At 35.5% G+C, this 18,910-nt stretch overlaps 1 protein-coding gene across 5 annotated transcripts in view; it reads right to left on the minus strand.

Annotated features, from left to right (window-relative positions):
* Positions 1-18,910, minus strand: part of NEK1 (NIMA related kinase 1) — a 207,060-nt gene that overhangs the window by 64,760 nt on the left and 123,390 nt on the right. For 4 of the 5 annotated variants that reach the window (XM_055334524.1, XM_055334523.1, XM_055334521.1 and 1 more), the window contains 3 exons: positions 17,310-17,375; positions 16,994-17,222; positions 3,331-3,483 (listed from right to left, as the gene is read on the minus strand). In XM_055334524.1, coding sequence (XP_055190499.1) covers positions 3,331-3,483; positions 16,994-17,222; positions 17,310-17,375 — 448 coding nt within the window. The remainder of the gene's footprint in view (positions 1-3,330; positions 3,484-16,993; positions 17,223-17,309; positions 17,376-18,910) is intronic. The other variant, XM_055334525.1, reaches the window with a different exon arrangement.

Consider the following 18,910-nt stretch of genomic DNA (forward strand, 5'->3'; position numbering starts at 1 on the left):
GAAAGTATAAAACACGAATGAAAAAAAATCAAAGAAAAATTAAGTAGAGAGATATTTCATGTTCATGGATAGGAATCAATATTGTCAAGATATCTCAGTCCTTTCCAATTTGATCTATGGATTCAATGCAATCCCAGTCAAAATCCCAGAAAATTATTTTGCAGATAACAACAAACTGATTCTAAAAGTTTATGTGGAGAGACAAAAGATCCAGAGAAGCCAACACAATACTGAAGGAGAATACAGTTCAGGGAATGATACTACCCAAATCTAAGACTTAGTATAAAGCTACAGTAATCAAAACAGTATGGTAATGGTTAAAGAATAGATCAATTAAACAGAACATAGCTCAGAAATAGACCAATATAAATATAGTCAACTGATCTTTAACAAAAAAGCAAAGGCAATTCAATGGAGAAAAGACAATCTCTACAATAAATGGTACTGAACACGCCAGGCCCCCTTCCCCCAAAAAGTATCTAGAAACAGACCTTACACCATTCACATAAATGAACTCAAATCGAACACAAATGTAAATGTAAACGTAAATGTAAAATGCAAAATTATAACACAAAATGAAGTCTAGATGACCTTGAGTTTGGTAATGACCTTTTAGATACACTACCAAAGGCACAATCCAAAGAAAGAATAAGCCACACTTCACTAAAATTTAAAACTTCTGCTCTATGAGACACTGTCAAGAAAATGAAAAGACAAACCACAGACTGAAAGAAAATAGCTACAAAAGACATAAAGACTTAAAGCACTGTTAACCAAAATATACAAAGAACTCTTAAAATTCAACAATTATAAAACCTGAAAAACTCAATTTTAATAATGGACTAAAGATCTGAACACATGCCTCATCAAAGACAAATACAGATGGCAAATGGACATATGAAAAGATGCTTCACATCATATGCCATTTGGGAATTGCAAATTAAAAAAAACATTTTTTTAAGGGAAATTGCAAATTCAAACAACAATGTGATACCGATGCACAACTAATACAATGGCTAAAATAAAACCACTGACAACACCAAATGCTGCTGAGGATGTGAAGCAACGGAAACTCTCAGCCATTTCTGATGGGAATGCAAAATGGCATAGCCGTCTTTGGAAGACAGCTTGGCAGTCATTACCTCAGTATGACGTTCTGTGACCACAATTAAATGAAACTAGAAAGCAGTAACAAAAAGACAACTAGAAAGACTCCAAAATATTAACAAATTAACTGCAAAGTATTTGCATAATACCCTCCAGTTCCATCCACGTTGAAGCAAATGGTGGGTATTTGTTGTTTCTAATGGCTGAGTAATATTCCATTGTCTACATAAACCACATCTTCTTTATCCATTCATTTTTCGATGGACACTGAGGCTCCTTCCACAGTTTGGCTATTGTGGACATGGCTGCTAGAAACATTGGGGTGCAGGTGTCCCGGCGTTTCACTGCATCTGTATCTTTGGGGTAAATCCCCAGCAGTGCAATTGCTGGGTCGTAGGGCAGGTCTATTTTTAACTCTTTGAGGAACCTCCACACAGTTTTCCAGAGTGGCTGCACCAGTTCACATTCCCACCAACAGTGCAAGAAGGTTCCCTTTTTTCCGCATCCTCTCCATCATTTGTGGTTTCCTGCCTTGTTAATTTTCCCCATTCTCACTGGTGTGAGGTGGTATCTCATTGTGGTTTTGATTTGTATTTCCCTGATGGCAAGTGATGCAGAGCATTTTCTCATGTGCGTGTTATAAATTGCTTCTCAGTTCCAGTTCTCTGAAGATGTATTATGTGAATATGGAGAAAACGACTTGCTTTCACATTGCCTAAGTATTATTATACAGCAAATTACATACATTTAAGCAATAATGATTTTACATAAAAGGAATCAGAATCTGATGCTTATAAAGTAATAGTTCTATTGAGGATAAACACATAAAGGACTTTTAGATTACAAAATATTCTTAATTTTTAACCATTATTTTTGAAAATGTTTTAGCCCCGAGGCATTTTTTTCTGACTAAAGCCTGATGCAATTTGATAACCAGATCAGACTAAGATATAAGAATTAATAAGTTACGAGTATTTTTGTTTTTGAATATTTGTCTGGCATATAACTACACAATTTCCAGACACAAGAGTGTGAATGAGTTAATTACAAATACACACATTTTGTGTACTTCCTTTTTTTTTTCAAACAATTATATCTCTTTTCAAATTGCTTTTTCCTCTAATATTAAAGAAAATCCTAGAATGATTAACAGCTAGTATATTAACCCTTAGTAAAAAAAAAAATAGCAAGCTGCTTTTGACACTTTAATAACACGTGTATAGGTTCATCTCACTGGCATATTATCTGGCTAATTTCTTTATATATACTGTGAATGAATAACCTTACCTCCTATGTTATTTTATGTCAGTTTCAAATGTGAGCATCACTCTAATTCTATAGTCAATATCAGTATTCTCCATATTCAAATAATCCATCTTCAGAGAACTGGAACTGAGAAATAATTTATGACTTGTCTTACTTTTTTTAAACTTCAATTTATTAGCACTTATTAGCTGTCTGTCCTTTCTAATGCGTTAGGCAGTAAAGCTACAAAAAGAAAAAGATCATCCTTGCTCTCAAAGGATAGACAAAACTGAAAACAAGTAAGTGATAATACTGCATGAAAAAGGCAAAAATAAAAGTATGCACAAAGTTCACAAAGACAGTTAAGGAGGGAGAGGGGAAAAAAGATAGACTGAGAGAAAGAACACAGGAGTGACATATATTCATGTCTAGACACAAAATCTGAAGAGAAAAACCATATTCAACGTCTGATTTGAATAAACTTTAAAATATGAAAACACCTGTTTTAAACATGGACATTCTTCATATGCATAGCTGTAATACTAAGACCCACAAATACTCATGGAAAATAAATGTTTTCTTCCTGCCTCACAATTCATCCTCCCCAGTCCTTGGATAATGTCTGTCATACTTATTATAGATATCTTTATTCAACCTAATTCCAGAAACCACATACATTGCTCCTATATCTTTCTTCATGTAAAATGTTTTGACTGTTCTACTTTTCTAGCTCACCCTATACACATTTCCTTTTCCTTTTCTTTTAAGATCTCATCCAGGTTCTATCAAGTCAAAATTCAAGACCGTAATTTTGAGACAACTCCTCAGAAAATACAACTATTCTCCATCCAACTAGGAAATTATTATGATTAAAAGATAGTCTATTATAAATGATTCACTTAGAGAGATCTTGAAAAATACAATTCGATTTTTAATAACATTACTTCTAGTATAAAAAAACAACTTGTTTCTGCTTACCACTTCTAATGGCTGTGTTTTCCAATAGTTCTGTCTGAAGTTGCAGTTCAGCTTCCCCAAGTATCTTTAGAACTGAATCTGTAGGACTTCTCCCCCAGACTTTTCTTGGAGATCCACCAGGATCTAATTTAATAACCTCTCCCATTGTATGTTCTATAAGAAAAAGACACGAAAACAAATTTCATGGATAGAACATAATACTATTACTGTATTATAAAGCAGATTTAAGATCTATCCAATTGAACACATCACAAGAAAGAAAGATCCTATATGCTGATGATGCTTTAAAAAACTTTCAAGGTGGCTGAGTCAGTTAAGTGTCCAACTTTTGATTCTGGCTCAGGTCATAATCTCAGAGTCAAGAGACTGAGCCTATGTCAGGCTCCACACTCAGTGGGGAATCTCTTCTCTCTCTCTCACTGCCCCTCTCCGTACTCTCTCTCTCAAATAAATAAATCTTTTAAAAACCATTTTAAAAAATAAAAGACTTTCAGAGAATGATGAACAGAATGAATGATGAATGGCATTAGTAATATTAGCAATAAAAATATAGAATTATAAATCCCTTTTAAAATACTTAGGGGGACACCTGGGTGGCTCAGTGATTGAGCGTCTGCCTTTGGCTCAGGTCATGATCCTGGGATGGAATCCCACATCAGGCTCCCTGTAAGGAGCCTGCTTCTCCCTCTGCCTATGTCTCTGCCTCTTTTCTCTGTGTCTCTCATGAATAAATAAATACAATCTTTAAAAAGAATAAATAAAATAAAACAGAATACTTATGGAGGGGCACCTGGGTGGCTCAGTTGGTTACACGTCTGTCTCTGGATTTTGGCCCCACGTTGGCTCTGCACTTAGTGCCAAGTCTGCTTAGGTTTCTCTCTTTCTCCCTCTGCCCCTCTCCCACTAAAATAAATAAATAAAATCTTAAAAAAATATTATAGGGGGCAGGATCAAGATGGAAGAATAGGACGATCAAGAACCTGGGCAGCCCCGGTGGCACAGTGGTTTAGCGCCACCTGAAGCCCGGGGTGTGATCCTGGAGTCCCGGGATCGAGTCCCATGTCAGGCTTCCTGCATGGAGCCTGCTTCTCCCTCTGCCTGTGTGTCTGCCTCTCTCTCGCTCTCTCTGAATAAATAAGTAAATAAATCTTTTTTTTTTTTTAAAAAAAGGAAGATCAAGAACCCAAGTCTTCTTATGGACACACCAAAACCTACAACTATATGTAGAACAATTATCTCTGAGAACAAATGGAAGACTAGCAAAAGATCAGGTAGAACTAAAAATATAAAGAAAAAAACACATTGAGATGGGTAAAGGGGTGGAGATGCAATTTAGTCAGGGCTCACATTCCTGGCATGGTGACTCACAAGTGAGTGATATCACAACTGTTGGGACCCTCCTTGAGGACTGAGGGGTCTGGGACCCCATGAGGTTCCACAGCCCAGGAGACCTGCACCAGAAAGACAAGAATCCATAACGTATAGCTTCAATGACCAAGGGGCCTTGCTTATGTTTGGGAGAGCCAGAGACTAGTAGGAAATTGCAACTCCACTCTTAAAGAGCTTTTGCACAATATCATTGACTTTAAGTTCCAACACAACGTAGCAGTTTGAAAACTGCCTGGATTACAAGTGAAGGAAATCTACTAACTTTAGTATGTGTCAGAAGGGCAGGGATCTGTTGGAAAGTTCTCCAGAGATGGAAGTGGTGTGTACAATTTTTCTTATCCTCCTTCTACCTAGCTGACACCCAGCACTATTGGGTGCACGCCCACCCTCCCTCCTTTTTTATTTTTTTTTAAAGCTAGGTATATATATTTAATTTACTCATTTATCCATTTTCATTCGTTCACTCTTTTATTTAGGGTGCAGCAAGGAGAAGGGCAGAGCCTGATGTGGGACTTGATTCTACAACCCCAAGATCATGACCAGAGCAGAACTCAAGAGTCAGATGCTCAACCAACTGAGCCACCCAGGTGCCCCTGGTGGGTGCCTTTTCTGACACTGTCCACCTATTGTGCTAGCACCACTAGTTCTACTGTGGCATTCCCTTGTGGATTTGCCCCACCCAACGTGTCTACCCTAGCTCAGAGTCCCTTCCCTAGCATACTCTGTAAGCAGCCTAGGCTGGTAAGGAGCCCTTCCCAAGCAATTCCCTGTTCTACCACTTGTAGAGAGTACCCTCAGTTGGCCCCAAGAGACCCTCCTAAGTGAACTCAATTTGAAGGATCAGTCCTGTATTAGAACACCTGCAACAGTTGCAACCAGACCTCACAAAAAGCCACACACAGGGCCAGCCCCACTCATTAGTATGCATGCAGTAGTCAAAGTCTGACCTCACAGAAAGCTGTGTACACCAGTGGGTCTGCAATAATCTTGACCTAGCCACAACAGAAGGGTGCAGGTAGCTCACATAAGAAACACTCACAGGGAACCTGGCTGCTCAGGTGACCATGGAGGTTTGTGCTACAAGGCCCCTTCTGCATAAAGCCACTCCTTCAAAACCTACAGACATAACTGATCAACCTAATACACAGAAACAAAGTGAGGCAAAATGTGGAGACAGAGAAATATGTTCCAAATAAAAGCAAGACAAAAGCTTAGAAAAAGAACTAAACAAAATGGAGATAAGCAATCTACCAGATAAAGAGTTTAAAGTAATGGTCATAAAGACACTTACTGAACTCTGAAGAAGAGAAAAGAGTGAGAACTTCAACAAAGAGATAGAAACTATAAAAAAGAACCAATCAGAGCTAAAGAATACAATAACTGAAATAACAAATACACTAGAGGGGATTAACAGATTAGATGATGCAGAAGAAAGGATCAATAATCTGGAAAGCAGTGATGCCTGGGTGGCTTAGTGGTTGAGCATCTGCTTTCAGCTCAGGGTGTGGTCCCATGGTCCCAGGACTGAGTCCCACATCAGACTCCCTGCAATGAAGCCTGCATCTCCCTCTGCCTCTCATGAATAAATAAATAAAATCTTAAAAAAAAATCTAGAAAGCAGGGTAGAGGAAATTACCCAATCAGAACAGCAATAAGATTTTTATTTTTATTATTTCTTAAAGATTTTGTTTATTCATGAGAGACACAGAGAAAGAGGCAGACACATAGGCAGACATCCACAGGGAGCCTGTTGCGGAATTTGATCCCAGGATCACGACCTGAGTCACCACTGAGCCACCTAGGTGTCCCCAAAAAAATAATTTTTAAAAGTGAGAATAGTTTAAAGGCCCTTTGGGACAGCATCAAGGGTATTAACATTAGCATTATAGGGTCCCAGAAGGAAAAGAGAGAAAGGGACAAAAAATCTATATGAAGAAATAATGGCTGAAAATTTCCCTAACCTGGCCAAGGTAATATACATCTAATTCTAGTAAGCACAGAGTCCCAAATAAGATGAACCCAAAAAGACCCACACCAAAACATATTACAATTAAATTATCAGGAATTAAAGATAAAGAGAGAATCTTAAAAGCAGCAAGAGAAAAACAACTAGTTAATTACAAGGGAACCCCATAAAACTATCAGCTATTTTTTCAGCAGAAACTTAACAGGCCGGAAGGGAGTGGCATGATATACTCAAAGTACTGAAAGGAAAAGACTTATAAACAAGAATACTCTACCTGGCAAAGTTATCACTCAGAGCTGAAGGGAGATCAGTTTCCCAGACAAAGAAAAGCTGAAGGAGTTCATCAATACCAAACTGGTTTTCCATGAAATGTTGAAAGAATTTCATTAAACAAAAAGAAAAGACTGTAACTAGAAATGAGAAAATTAAAGAAAAAATCTTACTGGTAAAGACTATAATTAGAAATGAGAAAATTAAAGAAAAAATCTTACTGGTAAAGGTAAACAATACAAAGGTCATGGATCAATCTCATATCTAATATGAAGTTTAAAAGACAAGAATATTAAAATCATCTAGACCTACAATCATTAATCAAGAGCTACACAAAATAATAAGATGTAAAACATGACATCAAAAACAAAATGCTGCGGAGGTAAAAGTAATGCTTTTAGAATGCGTTTGAACCTTCAACTTAAAACAGACTGTTAGATATACAGGATGTTATATATGAATCTCATGGTAATATAAACCAAATACCTATTGATAGGTACAGAAAAAATAAACAGAAAGAAATACAAATATAACACCAATCACAAGGGAAGAGCGCAAGAGAAGAGAATAGTAACACAGAAGAACTGCCAATTACAGAAAACAATCAAGTAAATGGCAGTAAGTACATATCGATCAATAACTATTTTTAATGTAAATCAACTACATGCTTTAAACAAAAGACAAAGGGTGGTTGAATGGATAAAAAAAAAAATCAATGCCCATATACACACTACCTACAAGAGACTCACTTCAGATCTACGACACATACAGACAAGTGAACTGAAGGGATGGAGAAAGGTATTCCATGCAAATGAAAAACAAAGAAAGCTGAAGTAGCAATATTTAATGCAGAAAAAAATAGATTTTAAAAGAAAGACTGTAACAAGTGACTATGAAGGGCATTACATAATGATTGCATACATCAAACAAGAGGATAGAAATATCAATGCATCCAACACAGGGGCACCTAAATCCATAAAGCAAGTATTAACAAACATAAAGAGAGAGACTGATGATAATACAATAATAGTAGGGGACTTTAATATTCCACTTTCATCAATGAATAGATCATCTAGATAGAAAAATCAATAAGGAAACATTGGTCCTAAATACATCAGACCAGATGGATTTAACACATATATACAAAACACTCTACCCCAAAACAGCAGAGTACACATTCATTTCAAATGCACATTCTCCAGGATGGAGCATATGAAAGCCACAAAACCAATCTCAATTAAGAAAACTGAAATCATACCAAGCACCTTTTCCAAACACAACAGTATAAAACTAAAAATGAAAAATTGTCTTGTTTTGTTTAAGCAGAAGAAAACTGTAAAACACAAATATGTGAAGTCTAAGCAAATCAATGAGTCAATGAAGAAATCAAAAAATACCTTGAGACAAATGAAAATGAAAATACAATGTTCCAAAATCTATGGGAGCAAAAGCAATTCTAAGAGATAAGTTTATAGTGGTATGCAGGCCCATCTCAAGAAACAAGAAAAATCTCAAATTAACCATACATAATTCTACATATAAAGGAACTACAAAGAACAAACAAAGCCTAAAGTCAGTAATACACATCCTTATGTTCACTGCAGCATTATTTACAACAGCCAATATATTGAGGCAATCTAAGTGTTTATCGATAGATGAATAGGGAAAGATGATGTGGTATATAACTGTAACCTGAACAACACAGGTTTGAACAGCCTTGGGTCCACTTGTATGTGGACTTTCTTCAATAAATGCAATATAGCACTTTAAGAATATTTTCTATTCTTATGATTTTCTTAGTAACATTTTCTTTTCTCTAGCTTATTTTATTGTAAGAATACATTATAATACATATAAATACAAAATATGTGTTAATCAACTATTTATGCTATTAGTAAGGTTTCAAATCAATAGTAGGCTAATAGTAGTAATTAAATGTTTGGGGAGTCAAAAGTAATATGCAGATTTCTGGCCACACAGATTTGGATTCCCAACCCCTGTATTGTTCAGGGTCAATTACGTGTGTGTATGTGTGTGGACATTTATACACACAAAGGAAATTACGTAGCCATTAAAAAAAGGGAAATTTTGCCATTTGCAACATGGATGGACACTGAGGGTCCATATGCTAAATGAAATAAGTCAGAGAGAGAAAAACAAATAATGTATGGTTTTACTTATATGTGGAATCCAAAAAACTAAATAAATGACTAAATTCAGAAACATATATACAGAGAATAGTCTGGTGGTCACCAGAGGGGAGGGCATAGGGAGGATAGAGGAAGTAGGGATGGGGGTTAAAAGGTACAAACTTTTGGTTAAAAAATAAATAGAACAAGGGGATACAATGTACAGCATAGAAAATATGGTCAATTATATAAATCAACCTTGTACAGTGATAGATGATAGCTAGATGTATCTTGATTACTTTGTAATTTATATAAATGTTGAATCACTATGTTGTACATCTGAAAGTAACAAAATATTGCATGTTAACTAGGCTTCAATAAAAAAGTAAACAATATAAATTAAATTCTAGTTTCAAGGAATATAAAAATAGAAAAAAATAGTGCTTCTTCAAAATTTTGATTTGAGAGTATTTTTGAAAATTAAGACTATTAAACAATAATTTGGGGTGTACAAAAGAGAAGAAATAGAAATTAATATTTTGTTTCTACAAATTTAATGAAAGAAAATAGAAAACGAATCCTAAATGTCCATATGGTTTAAACGTAGATAAAAGTATTTCTAAGAAAATTTATTTTAGTTTAGCTTACATATCTTTTTAAAAAAGATTTTATTTATAGATTTATTGACAGACAAAGAGTGCGTGCACCACAAGCAGGCATATGGGTAGAGGCAGAGGCAGAGGCAGAGGCAGAGGGAGTGGGAGAGGGAGAGGGAGAGGGAGAGGGAGAAGCAGGATCCTCACTGAGCAGAGTATGATGTGGGGCTTGATCCCAGGACCCCAGGATCACAACCTGAGCAGAAAGCAGATGCTTAACTGACTAAGCCACCCAGGTGCCCTGAGTTTAGCTTACATATCTTCAGTAGGCAACTGACATTGTCTTTTTGGCAATAATTCTGGAGTAACTTTTAAAATAAAATTTAGCAGAGCAAAAAATGGGAAATTATCTATTGAGATTTGATTCTTCAGAGCCTTCTGTAATAATACACAAAGCATCTAAGTACCTAGCAATAGCAGTCATAGACAAGGTGCAATCTCACATATTACAGCATATAAAAGTCATATAAAATTTTAATGGTATTCAAATACAAAATGTTGATACAAATCTGTATGTACTAGTTCCTTGAAAGTATGAATCTGCAAATTAGCAGGTGAAATTAAGTTTTATAAAGCAAAAATAATTCCCAGTAGGGAATCAATTTTTTTAACTTCCTGTATTTGACAGAGAGAGAAAGTACAAGCAGGGGGAGCAGGAGTGGGAGCAGTAGAGGGAGAAGCAGACTCCCCACTGAGAAGGGAGCACGATCTGGGACTCAATCCTAGGACCCTGGGATCATGACCCAAGCTGAAGGCAGACACTTCACCAATCAAGCCACCCAGGTCCCTGGAGATCAATTTTTAAAAGGATAGTTAAAAAGTAGAAAACTCAGAAACAGACCTATAACTTAGAGGCATGTGGTATTTAACACAGACGTCAAAACAATATAGTAGGGAATGGAATGTCTCTTTAACAAAACTGGAAAAACTAAAGTCCATATGAAACGATATGAACTTAGTTCCCTTTGACGTAGGGAGGGAAAACCAGGTAGAGTTGATGGTCTCTTTGAGCTGAGGTAATAGATCGGAAGTCCAGGAGGCAAAAGTGGCTAATGTTGGCAGGACAGAGTACTGAAGAGTAGAAAGCTACACAAAGAGAACTTGGAAGAACCATAGAGCTTCTTGGATTCTTAAGCTGCATACCGATCAGCATACACATGGGAAATTACTATATCTAGGGAAAAGATGTCCCAAAAGGAGTTAAACTTGGAGTTAAAAAAGGTCAGAAATAGTCCCTCTTCCCACCAGCCAGAAAAAAAAGTCTTATAATTCACAAGTCATTAGGCAGATTACTCAGAGAGGTTTTAGACTTAGTAAAAGAGGAGAGATTAGCCATAGACATTGCTCCACCTACCAAAGCTTAAAAGCAAGACCTAAAAGGGTCAAGTTATTTACAAGTAACTGAACTGTGTTGGAACAAAAATCAAGGATATTTATAGGAATACAAAAATATACAATCACTCATCTAGGTAAAAATCATGGTTTGGCTTCCAAACAAAAAATTGACCAAGCACGCAAAAAAGCAAAAGAATCCAACCTTTAATAAAGAGGAAAAAAATCAATCGAGTAATACCAACCTAAAAATGACAGATGACCTTGTCAGTATAATTGAATTCTGTATGTTCAATAAGCTAGAGAAAGAAGTAATGATAATTACAGAAAAGGAAAACAGTGAGAAGATCCATTTAAATTTCTAGAAAAAAAACTAAATAAGCTGGAAAAAAATGGCAAAAATTATCCAAATTTAATGAAAGCTACTCACAATTGCAAGCAGCTGAACAAAACCCAAGCAAAAGAAACAAGAAAATGACATCAAAGCACATCATAATGAAATTTACTAAAACCAAGTCTTAGGGGAAAGATTTAAAAACATCTAGAAGATGGGACACCTGGGTGGCTCAGCGGTTTAGCGCCTGCCTTTGGCCCAGGGCATGATCCTGGAGTCCCAGGATCGAGTTCTGTGTCAGGCTCCCAGCATGGAGCCTGCCTATGTCTCTGCCTCTCTCTCTCTCTCTCTCTGTGACTTTCATAAATAAATAAAAAAAAATTTAAAAAAAACAGACTAACAGTTTGTATTTTTTGTTTAGCTTGTCTAACTCAGCATAATGCATTTTTTTAAGATTTTATTTATTTATTCATAAGAGGCACAGAGAGATAGGCAGAGGAAGAAGTAGGCTCCCTGCAGGGGAGCCTGATGTGGGACTTGATCCCAAAACCCCAGGATCAAGACCTGAGCCAAAGGCAGACACTCAACCACTGAGGTACCCAAGCATCCCACATAATGCTTTTTGTGATTTATCTGCATTGTGATTATCAATAGTTTGTTTCATTAAAAAAAAAATCTCTATTTAAAATTTTTGTTATTGATAAAGTCACTTCTACTTTTTTTGCTTAATGTTAGCTGGTATATCCTTCTCCATTCCCCCTCTTCTAGTCTTTTGGTGTCTATATATTTAAAATAGGTTTCCGCCTATAAGAAGTATATTTTTGGGTGTGCTTTTTTTAATCCACTCTTATCAGCTTTAACTTGGTTATTGAGACCATTTATACTTAATGTGATTCTTAATATGGTTCCATCTAAAAATGCCATTTTGCTATTTGTTTTTTGTTTGTCTTATCCATTCTTTGTTTCCTTTGCCCTTTTGTTTTTCTTTTTCTTTTTTTAAGATTTCATTTATTTATTCATCAGAGACACAGAGAGAGGCAGAGACACAGGCAGAGAGAAAAGCAGGCTCCATGCTGGGAGCCCAATGTAGGACTCGATCCCGGGACTTTGGGATCACGCCCTGAGCCAAAGGCAAATGCTCAACAGCTGAGCCACCCAGGCGTCCCGTTTTTCTTTCTTTTGGATAGAGTATTTTTATGACTCCATTTTATCTCCGTTATTGGCTTATTAACTGCAGTTTATTCTTTTATTTTAGTGTTTATTCTTGAGTTTGTAGCATACATCTTTAACTTATCACAGTTTATCTTCTAGCAATTGATTATATTTCACATATAGTTTAAGAGCCTTACAACAGTATCAATTTATTTCCTCCCAGTCATTGTGCTGTTGTTTTTGTTTGTTTTTAACTTATGCTATAAACCCCATAATACATTATGATCATTTATTCTTTAAGGAGTTTTAAATAATAATAGAAAAAGCTTCTGTATCTACACATATAGTTATTGTTTCCAGTGGTCTTCATAATATTTGAATATTTGTGTAAATCAGATTTCCATGTGGTTATCATTTTTTTCTGCCTGAAGGACTTTCTTGAACATTTCTTATAATGTAGACCTGCTGGTGAGGACTCATTTCAGCTTTTGTACATCTATAAAAGTGTTTATTTTGCCTTCCTTCTGCAAAGATACTTTTTTTGGGTATGGAATTCTAACTTTGATATTTTTTTTCTTTTAGTACTTTAATGATACTGTACCAATGTCTTCTAGTTTCTTATTTATTGTGGTAAGAACCTTCTATCATTCTTATAGTTATTCATCTGTATGTAATATGTCTTATTTCTTCTAGATTTTTTTTAAGATTTTATTTATTTATTCATGACAGACAGAGAGAGAGAGAGAGAGAGAGAGAAGGAGAGAGAGAGGCAGAGACACAGGCAAAGGGAGAAGCAGGCTCCATGCACTGGGAGCCCGATGTGTGATTCGATCCCGGGTCTCCAGGATCACGCCCTGGGCCAAAGGCAGGCGCCAAACCGCTGCGCCACCCAGGGATCCCTGTTAGTCTGTTTAAATGAAATTCTAGAACAAAGAAAGTTAATCTAAGATAGAAAAATTCAGAAAAAAGTCCCCTCTGGGAGGCTAGATGCAGAAACTGGGAAGAGGCATGAAATTTTTTGTTTGGGAAGAGAGGGTTTTCTGTATATTGATAGGGGTTTGGGTTACATAGGGTTATATCTGCTAAAACTCAGCAGATGGTTGTCGACTCTTGATTTTGGCTTAGGTCATGATCTCAGGGTCATGAGATCAAGCTCTCTGTCAGGATCTGTGCTGGGCATGCAGCCTGCTTAAGATTCTCTCTCTCTCTCCTTCAGTAACCTCCCCATTGCTCATATATGGGCTATCTCTGAAAAAATTTTTAAACCCCCAGCAAATGTACTTTTAAAATATCTGCATTTCATTGTATGTAAATTTAACGTAAAAAAAACTCTAAAAAATATTGAACTCCATTTAATAATATGTATACTATGAAGTACTTGGGACAAAGTGTACCAATATCTGCAATGACTTTTAAACTGCATCAAAAAATAAGATACACTAATTGTTAGATAGAAGGATGGACAGGTATGTGATCAAGCAAACACAGTAAAATATTAATGGTATACTCTCAGTGGAGAGTGGTGTTCACTGTGAAATTATTTCAATTTTGCTATGTTTGAAATTGTTCATAATAAAATCTCAAAATAAAAATGAAATTGTTCAAAATAAAATCATAATAAAATCAAATAAAATCATAAGTAAATCATGTACGATCATACAATGGACTATTATTACACAGCTATAAAAAAGATGAAGGGAATTTTTAATGTAGTGAAATGATTTAAAATACACTTATTTAGAAAATAAAAATAAATGATATATAACATATAACATAAAGGTATAAAATATGTATCTATAGAGAGATGGAAATGGAGTATATGCTGAGGTAGGGAGAAATTTTATACACTGTTTATATTATGTAAAAACTTATCACATAAATATATTGCCTGCTTATGTTAAACGTGATTTTTGAACTTATGAGACAAAGTGTTATTCATAACATTATTCTCAGTCTCATGCTAGTTTTTCATATAAAAGTGCTTTTAATAAGGTATCTCATATGTCCTGATATATTTGTCTTTGAAAGGTCTATATAAATCATTCAAAATTACCCTATTTTTTAATTTTTTAAGATTTTATTTATTTATTCATGAGAGAGAGAGAGAGAGAGAGTGAAAGAGAAAGGGGGGGGCAGAGACACAGGCAGAGGGAGAAGCAGGCTCCATGCAGGGAGCCTGATGTGGGACTTGATCCCTCGACTCCGGAATCACGCCCTGAGCAAAAGGCAGCCGCTCAACCACTGAGCCACCTAGGAGTTCCAAAATTACCCAATTCTTCTGTTTTTATTCTGCATATGTTCTTTCTTCCTACTTTTAAAGAAAGTGTGGCAGGATTTTTTCATCTTATATAAAACTTACTTGAACCTCTCTACTTTTGCTTTCATTTCACCATCAGACTGGTGATAGTTTTTTGCCTCAGAGGTGTTCTAAATCATTATAGCTCCATCACTCGAGAGATCTCACAACATAAGTTGTGTTCATCATATTTATGTAATTAATGACCAATTTTCATGTATAAGAGCTATGCTACATGAAAGGGAGTACAACTCTCATGAGAGAAGATAGATGATTATCTTATGGGAGATGTCTATTGATTAATAACCAACACAAATATCACACAGATACTTGAATTATCTAACAAGGGTTTTAAAAGTTATTATAAAATATTTCTAGGAAACAATCATGAACACTCTTTACAACAACGAAAAACAGAAGGTCTGAGAAAAGAAACTGATGATGTTAAAGAAAATGTTAAGAAATTTCAATTTCAATACATGTAAATAAAATTTTACTGGAAACACAGCCATGTTAAAACATTTGCATATTGTCTATTGCTGCTTTTACACTCTAGTGACAGAGTACAGAAGCTGCAACAGAGTCCTTACGGCCTGCAAAGCCTAAAATAATTACTATCTGGCCATTCACAGAAAACATTTGCTAACCCTTGTTTCAAAGACTGCTCTCTGCACTCAGAGCAAGTTTATACTGTTTGAAAGAGCCAATGTACAGTACCCTTCATGATCATCCCTCCTTACCTCTTCTAGGGCTTCTTACTTGCCATTCTTTGACTTGACTTCTGAACTTTGCCATCCATGCTGAATTATACCAAGTTCCCTGAATTTTACATGCCCTTTCATCTGGGTTCTAGTTCATCTATGCCTAAAACACTTGGCTTAGCTTTTGGTTAACTACTTACCCTTGACTCATCCTTTTTTCCAGAAATCATTTCCTTGGGTTCCTCAACTCCAATTTATGTATAAGGATACATATTCTTACAGTAGCCTAAAATTATTTCTAGTATATTCCTTATCAATTACAATTGCCTTGTCTCCCTCTCCCCCAGGCCCTAAGCTCATTAAGGAGGACTATGTCTTAACCATTATTGTATCTTCATTGCTGAGGAATACGTGGCATTTAATGAGATTTAATAAAGAACTGAGTAACCAAAATAAAAGACACCATAGTTTGGAGTCTTTGAGCTTTTCTCCAATGCAAGAAAGAATTCTACGAAAATAGTCCATTAAAAAAATTACTTAAAACTAAATTTAGTTGGTTGACAATCAGACCTGCCCTTTCAGAATGTAAGCACCACAAGAGCACATGTTTTCATTTATTGTTGTATCTTCCTCAGTAACTTGGACAATGCAAGAAAATAGTTGCTCAGGGACGCCTGGGTGGCTCAGTTGTTGAGTGTCTGCCTTTGGCTCAGGGCATGATCCTAGGTCGGGGGATCAAGTCCTACATCGGGCTCCCTGAGCAGAGCCTGCTTCTGTCTGTGTCTCTGTGCCTCTCATGAATAAATAAATAAAATCTTAAAAAAATAAAATAAAAGAAAATAGTTGCTCAATAATTATTACTGAATAAAGGAATCTTTAAGTGAGATCTTTTCGATACCTCTGACTACATACCTAAGGGATCTTTCTGAGATACTGTCAAAGTTTGCTACTTTGGTTCTCATCAAGAATTGTTCCTAGTAACAGATTAAAGTAATACAACTGGTAGAAAGAGTTAATGTAATACAATCTAAATATGTATCATTAGTTCTCTCTCTCATACCACATAATTTTGTAATAAAAATCCTTGTGTTTTTTTTTTTAAGGTTTAATTTATTTTTTCATGAGAGACATATAAGGAGAGGTAGAGACATAGGCAGAGGAAGAAGGAGGCTCCCTGTGGGGAGCCCGATGCAGGACTCAATCCCTGGACCCCGGGATCATGACCTGAGCCGAAGGCAGACGCTCAACCACTGAGCCACCCATGTTCCTCGAAATCCTTGTGTTTCTTAAGGATGAATAGTTTTCTCTATTTTTCACATACAAATAAATCTTTGCAGCCTCTCCTCAGTCCCTCTACCTGTTCTTTCTTTCCAAGTATCCAGTATACAAATTTACAAGTGTGCTAGGCCAACACAGAATATTAACATTTTATACATACTTTCAGTTGCAGAAAAGGATGTGTCCAATGTCAACTCATCCAGAGGAATCACAAGTTGACCTCCTGCCTCCCATTTCTTGCGATCAGATGAAACTGATTTTTCTTTTTCATGCTCTTTGGCATCTTCATTAACAACTATCTCACATGTATCAGAGTGACATTGCTTTTCTTCCTCATCTTCTTGAGCTTTAAGATTTTGATTTAACCTACGTAGTATTTCCCGCTTACTCTGAAACAGTTAAAATGTTAAATAAACTTTAATAAGTATACAATTAAGTAAAATGATTGACAGAAAGAGTTTGAAAATTGTACTTACTGAAATAGCACTGTTAGTCTTCTGCATGTCTTCTGAGGTTTCCTGGGTATCACTTAAACTTCTATCCTATAAATACAGATAGTCACAGAGTAAGAAAAATGCTATTTTAAATGTCTACCTTAAAAATTTTGGTTTTGTTACTTTTTGTTTTCCATTAAATTGCTCCTTGTGAATATTTTTATCCCTGTAAAATGTTAATATAACTTCCTTCATTATCAGAAATGAGAAATAGTTAAAAATAATCAAGTAATAGACTTAAAAACAGAACAGCCAATTCTCAATTGTCTTATTTTTAGATTACTGATCACATATTTAACTACATTATACTCTTCCTTTTTGGCATCTGATTTTTGGTAATTTTAGGTCAGTGGTACAAATAAAAAGAAAATTAACTCATATACTCCTCCTGCCCTTTGTTAAGAGAGAGAGAGTGTGTACACTCATGCAAGGAAAGGAGAGAGGGAGAGAGAAAATCCACACCCAGCACAGAGCCCAAACATAGGGCTGAATTTCATCACCCTGGATCATGACCTCAGTCAAAATCAAAAGTCAGATGCTTAACCAACTGAGCTATCCAGGCGCCTCAACTTATATACACTCTTAATTAAACCTAGGGAGTTTTGGTGGATAAAATAATTCTAGCTAGGCTGTGTTATTTTGATGCTGTCTTTATGTTTCATGTATATATATTCCTATTAAGCCATACTACTAAACATAATTGAGAATTGGTTTCTCTCTATAAGCAAAGAAATAGTAAGTTCTGAGCCCTTTAGACCAACAATAATAAAAATTCTGTCTTTTGATTAGTACAATCATAGTGATGTAGACCAACAAGAATTTTTAAACACACAAAAAGAAGAAATTAGTAGTTATGAAAGCAAAAAAAAAAAAAAAGTACCTGAAAGATGCAGAGTAAGAAAGAGTAATTTTCAAGGTTTTAAGTAAACAATATTTACCAAGACAATAAATAAAGAAAAGCACTTCATGACACAGATTACCTCAAATTTTGTAATATTTGATTAAAATACAAAAAAGTATACTGGTCAGTTTTAAAGTAAATACAAGTAAATGAGACAAAGAGGATTTTACCCAATAAAGTAGTCAGGAATTAGCAGTCGCTACAACCAGAGAGATGAACAGCTAGTTGAGATGTGAGACTGGGTACAGGAAGGAAACCACACAGTGGTATCTAAAGTTGAAGTGAACAACGCAGCACACACAAAATCATTATCAGAAAGAAAAAGAGACTAAACCTTCTTGAAAAAAAAAATAGTTTCTTACATGAAATTCTTGAGAGTGACCAAGAAAGTTGTATTTTCCTACTCAGTCTTATTTTCAAAATAAACACAAAGGGTATAAAAAAATGGTGTACTAATATCAGTGTTGACTGTAAAAACTTAATGAAACTCAGCAATTAAAAGGCAGAGACATTAATTAAAAAGACAAGAGAAAATCAGATTAATATGTTAAATGATTCAATAGACTTTTTCCCTCCTGTGTGTTGAATTCTAGGCTGAAATTCCACATGATGAGCCCATTTCCTTTAATCCTAGAACAGTGTTTTCATGTCTTAGAGGAACACCTGACATATACTTCTAAGT

The sequence above is a fragment of the Nyctereutes procyonoides genome, unplaced genomic scaffold (genome assembly GCF_905146905.1).
Source record: "Nyctereutes procyonoides isolate TBG_1078 unplaced genomic scaffold, NYPRO_anot_genome, whole genome shotgun sequence".
Classification (NCBI taxonomy): domain Eukaryota; kingdom Metazoa; phylum Chordata; class Mammalia; order Carnivora; family Canidae; genus Nyctereutes; species Nyctereutes procyonoides.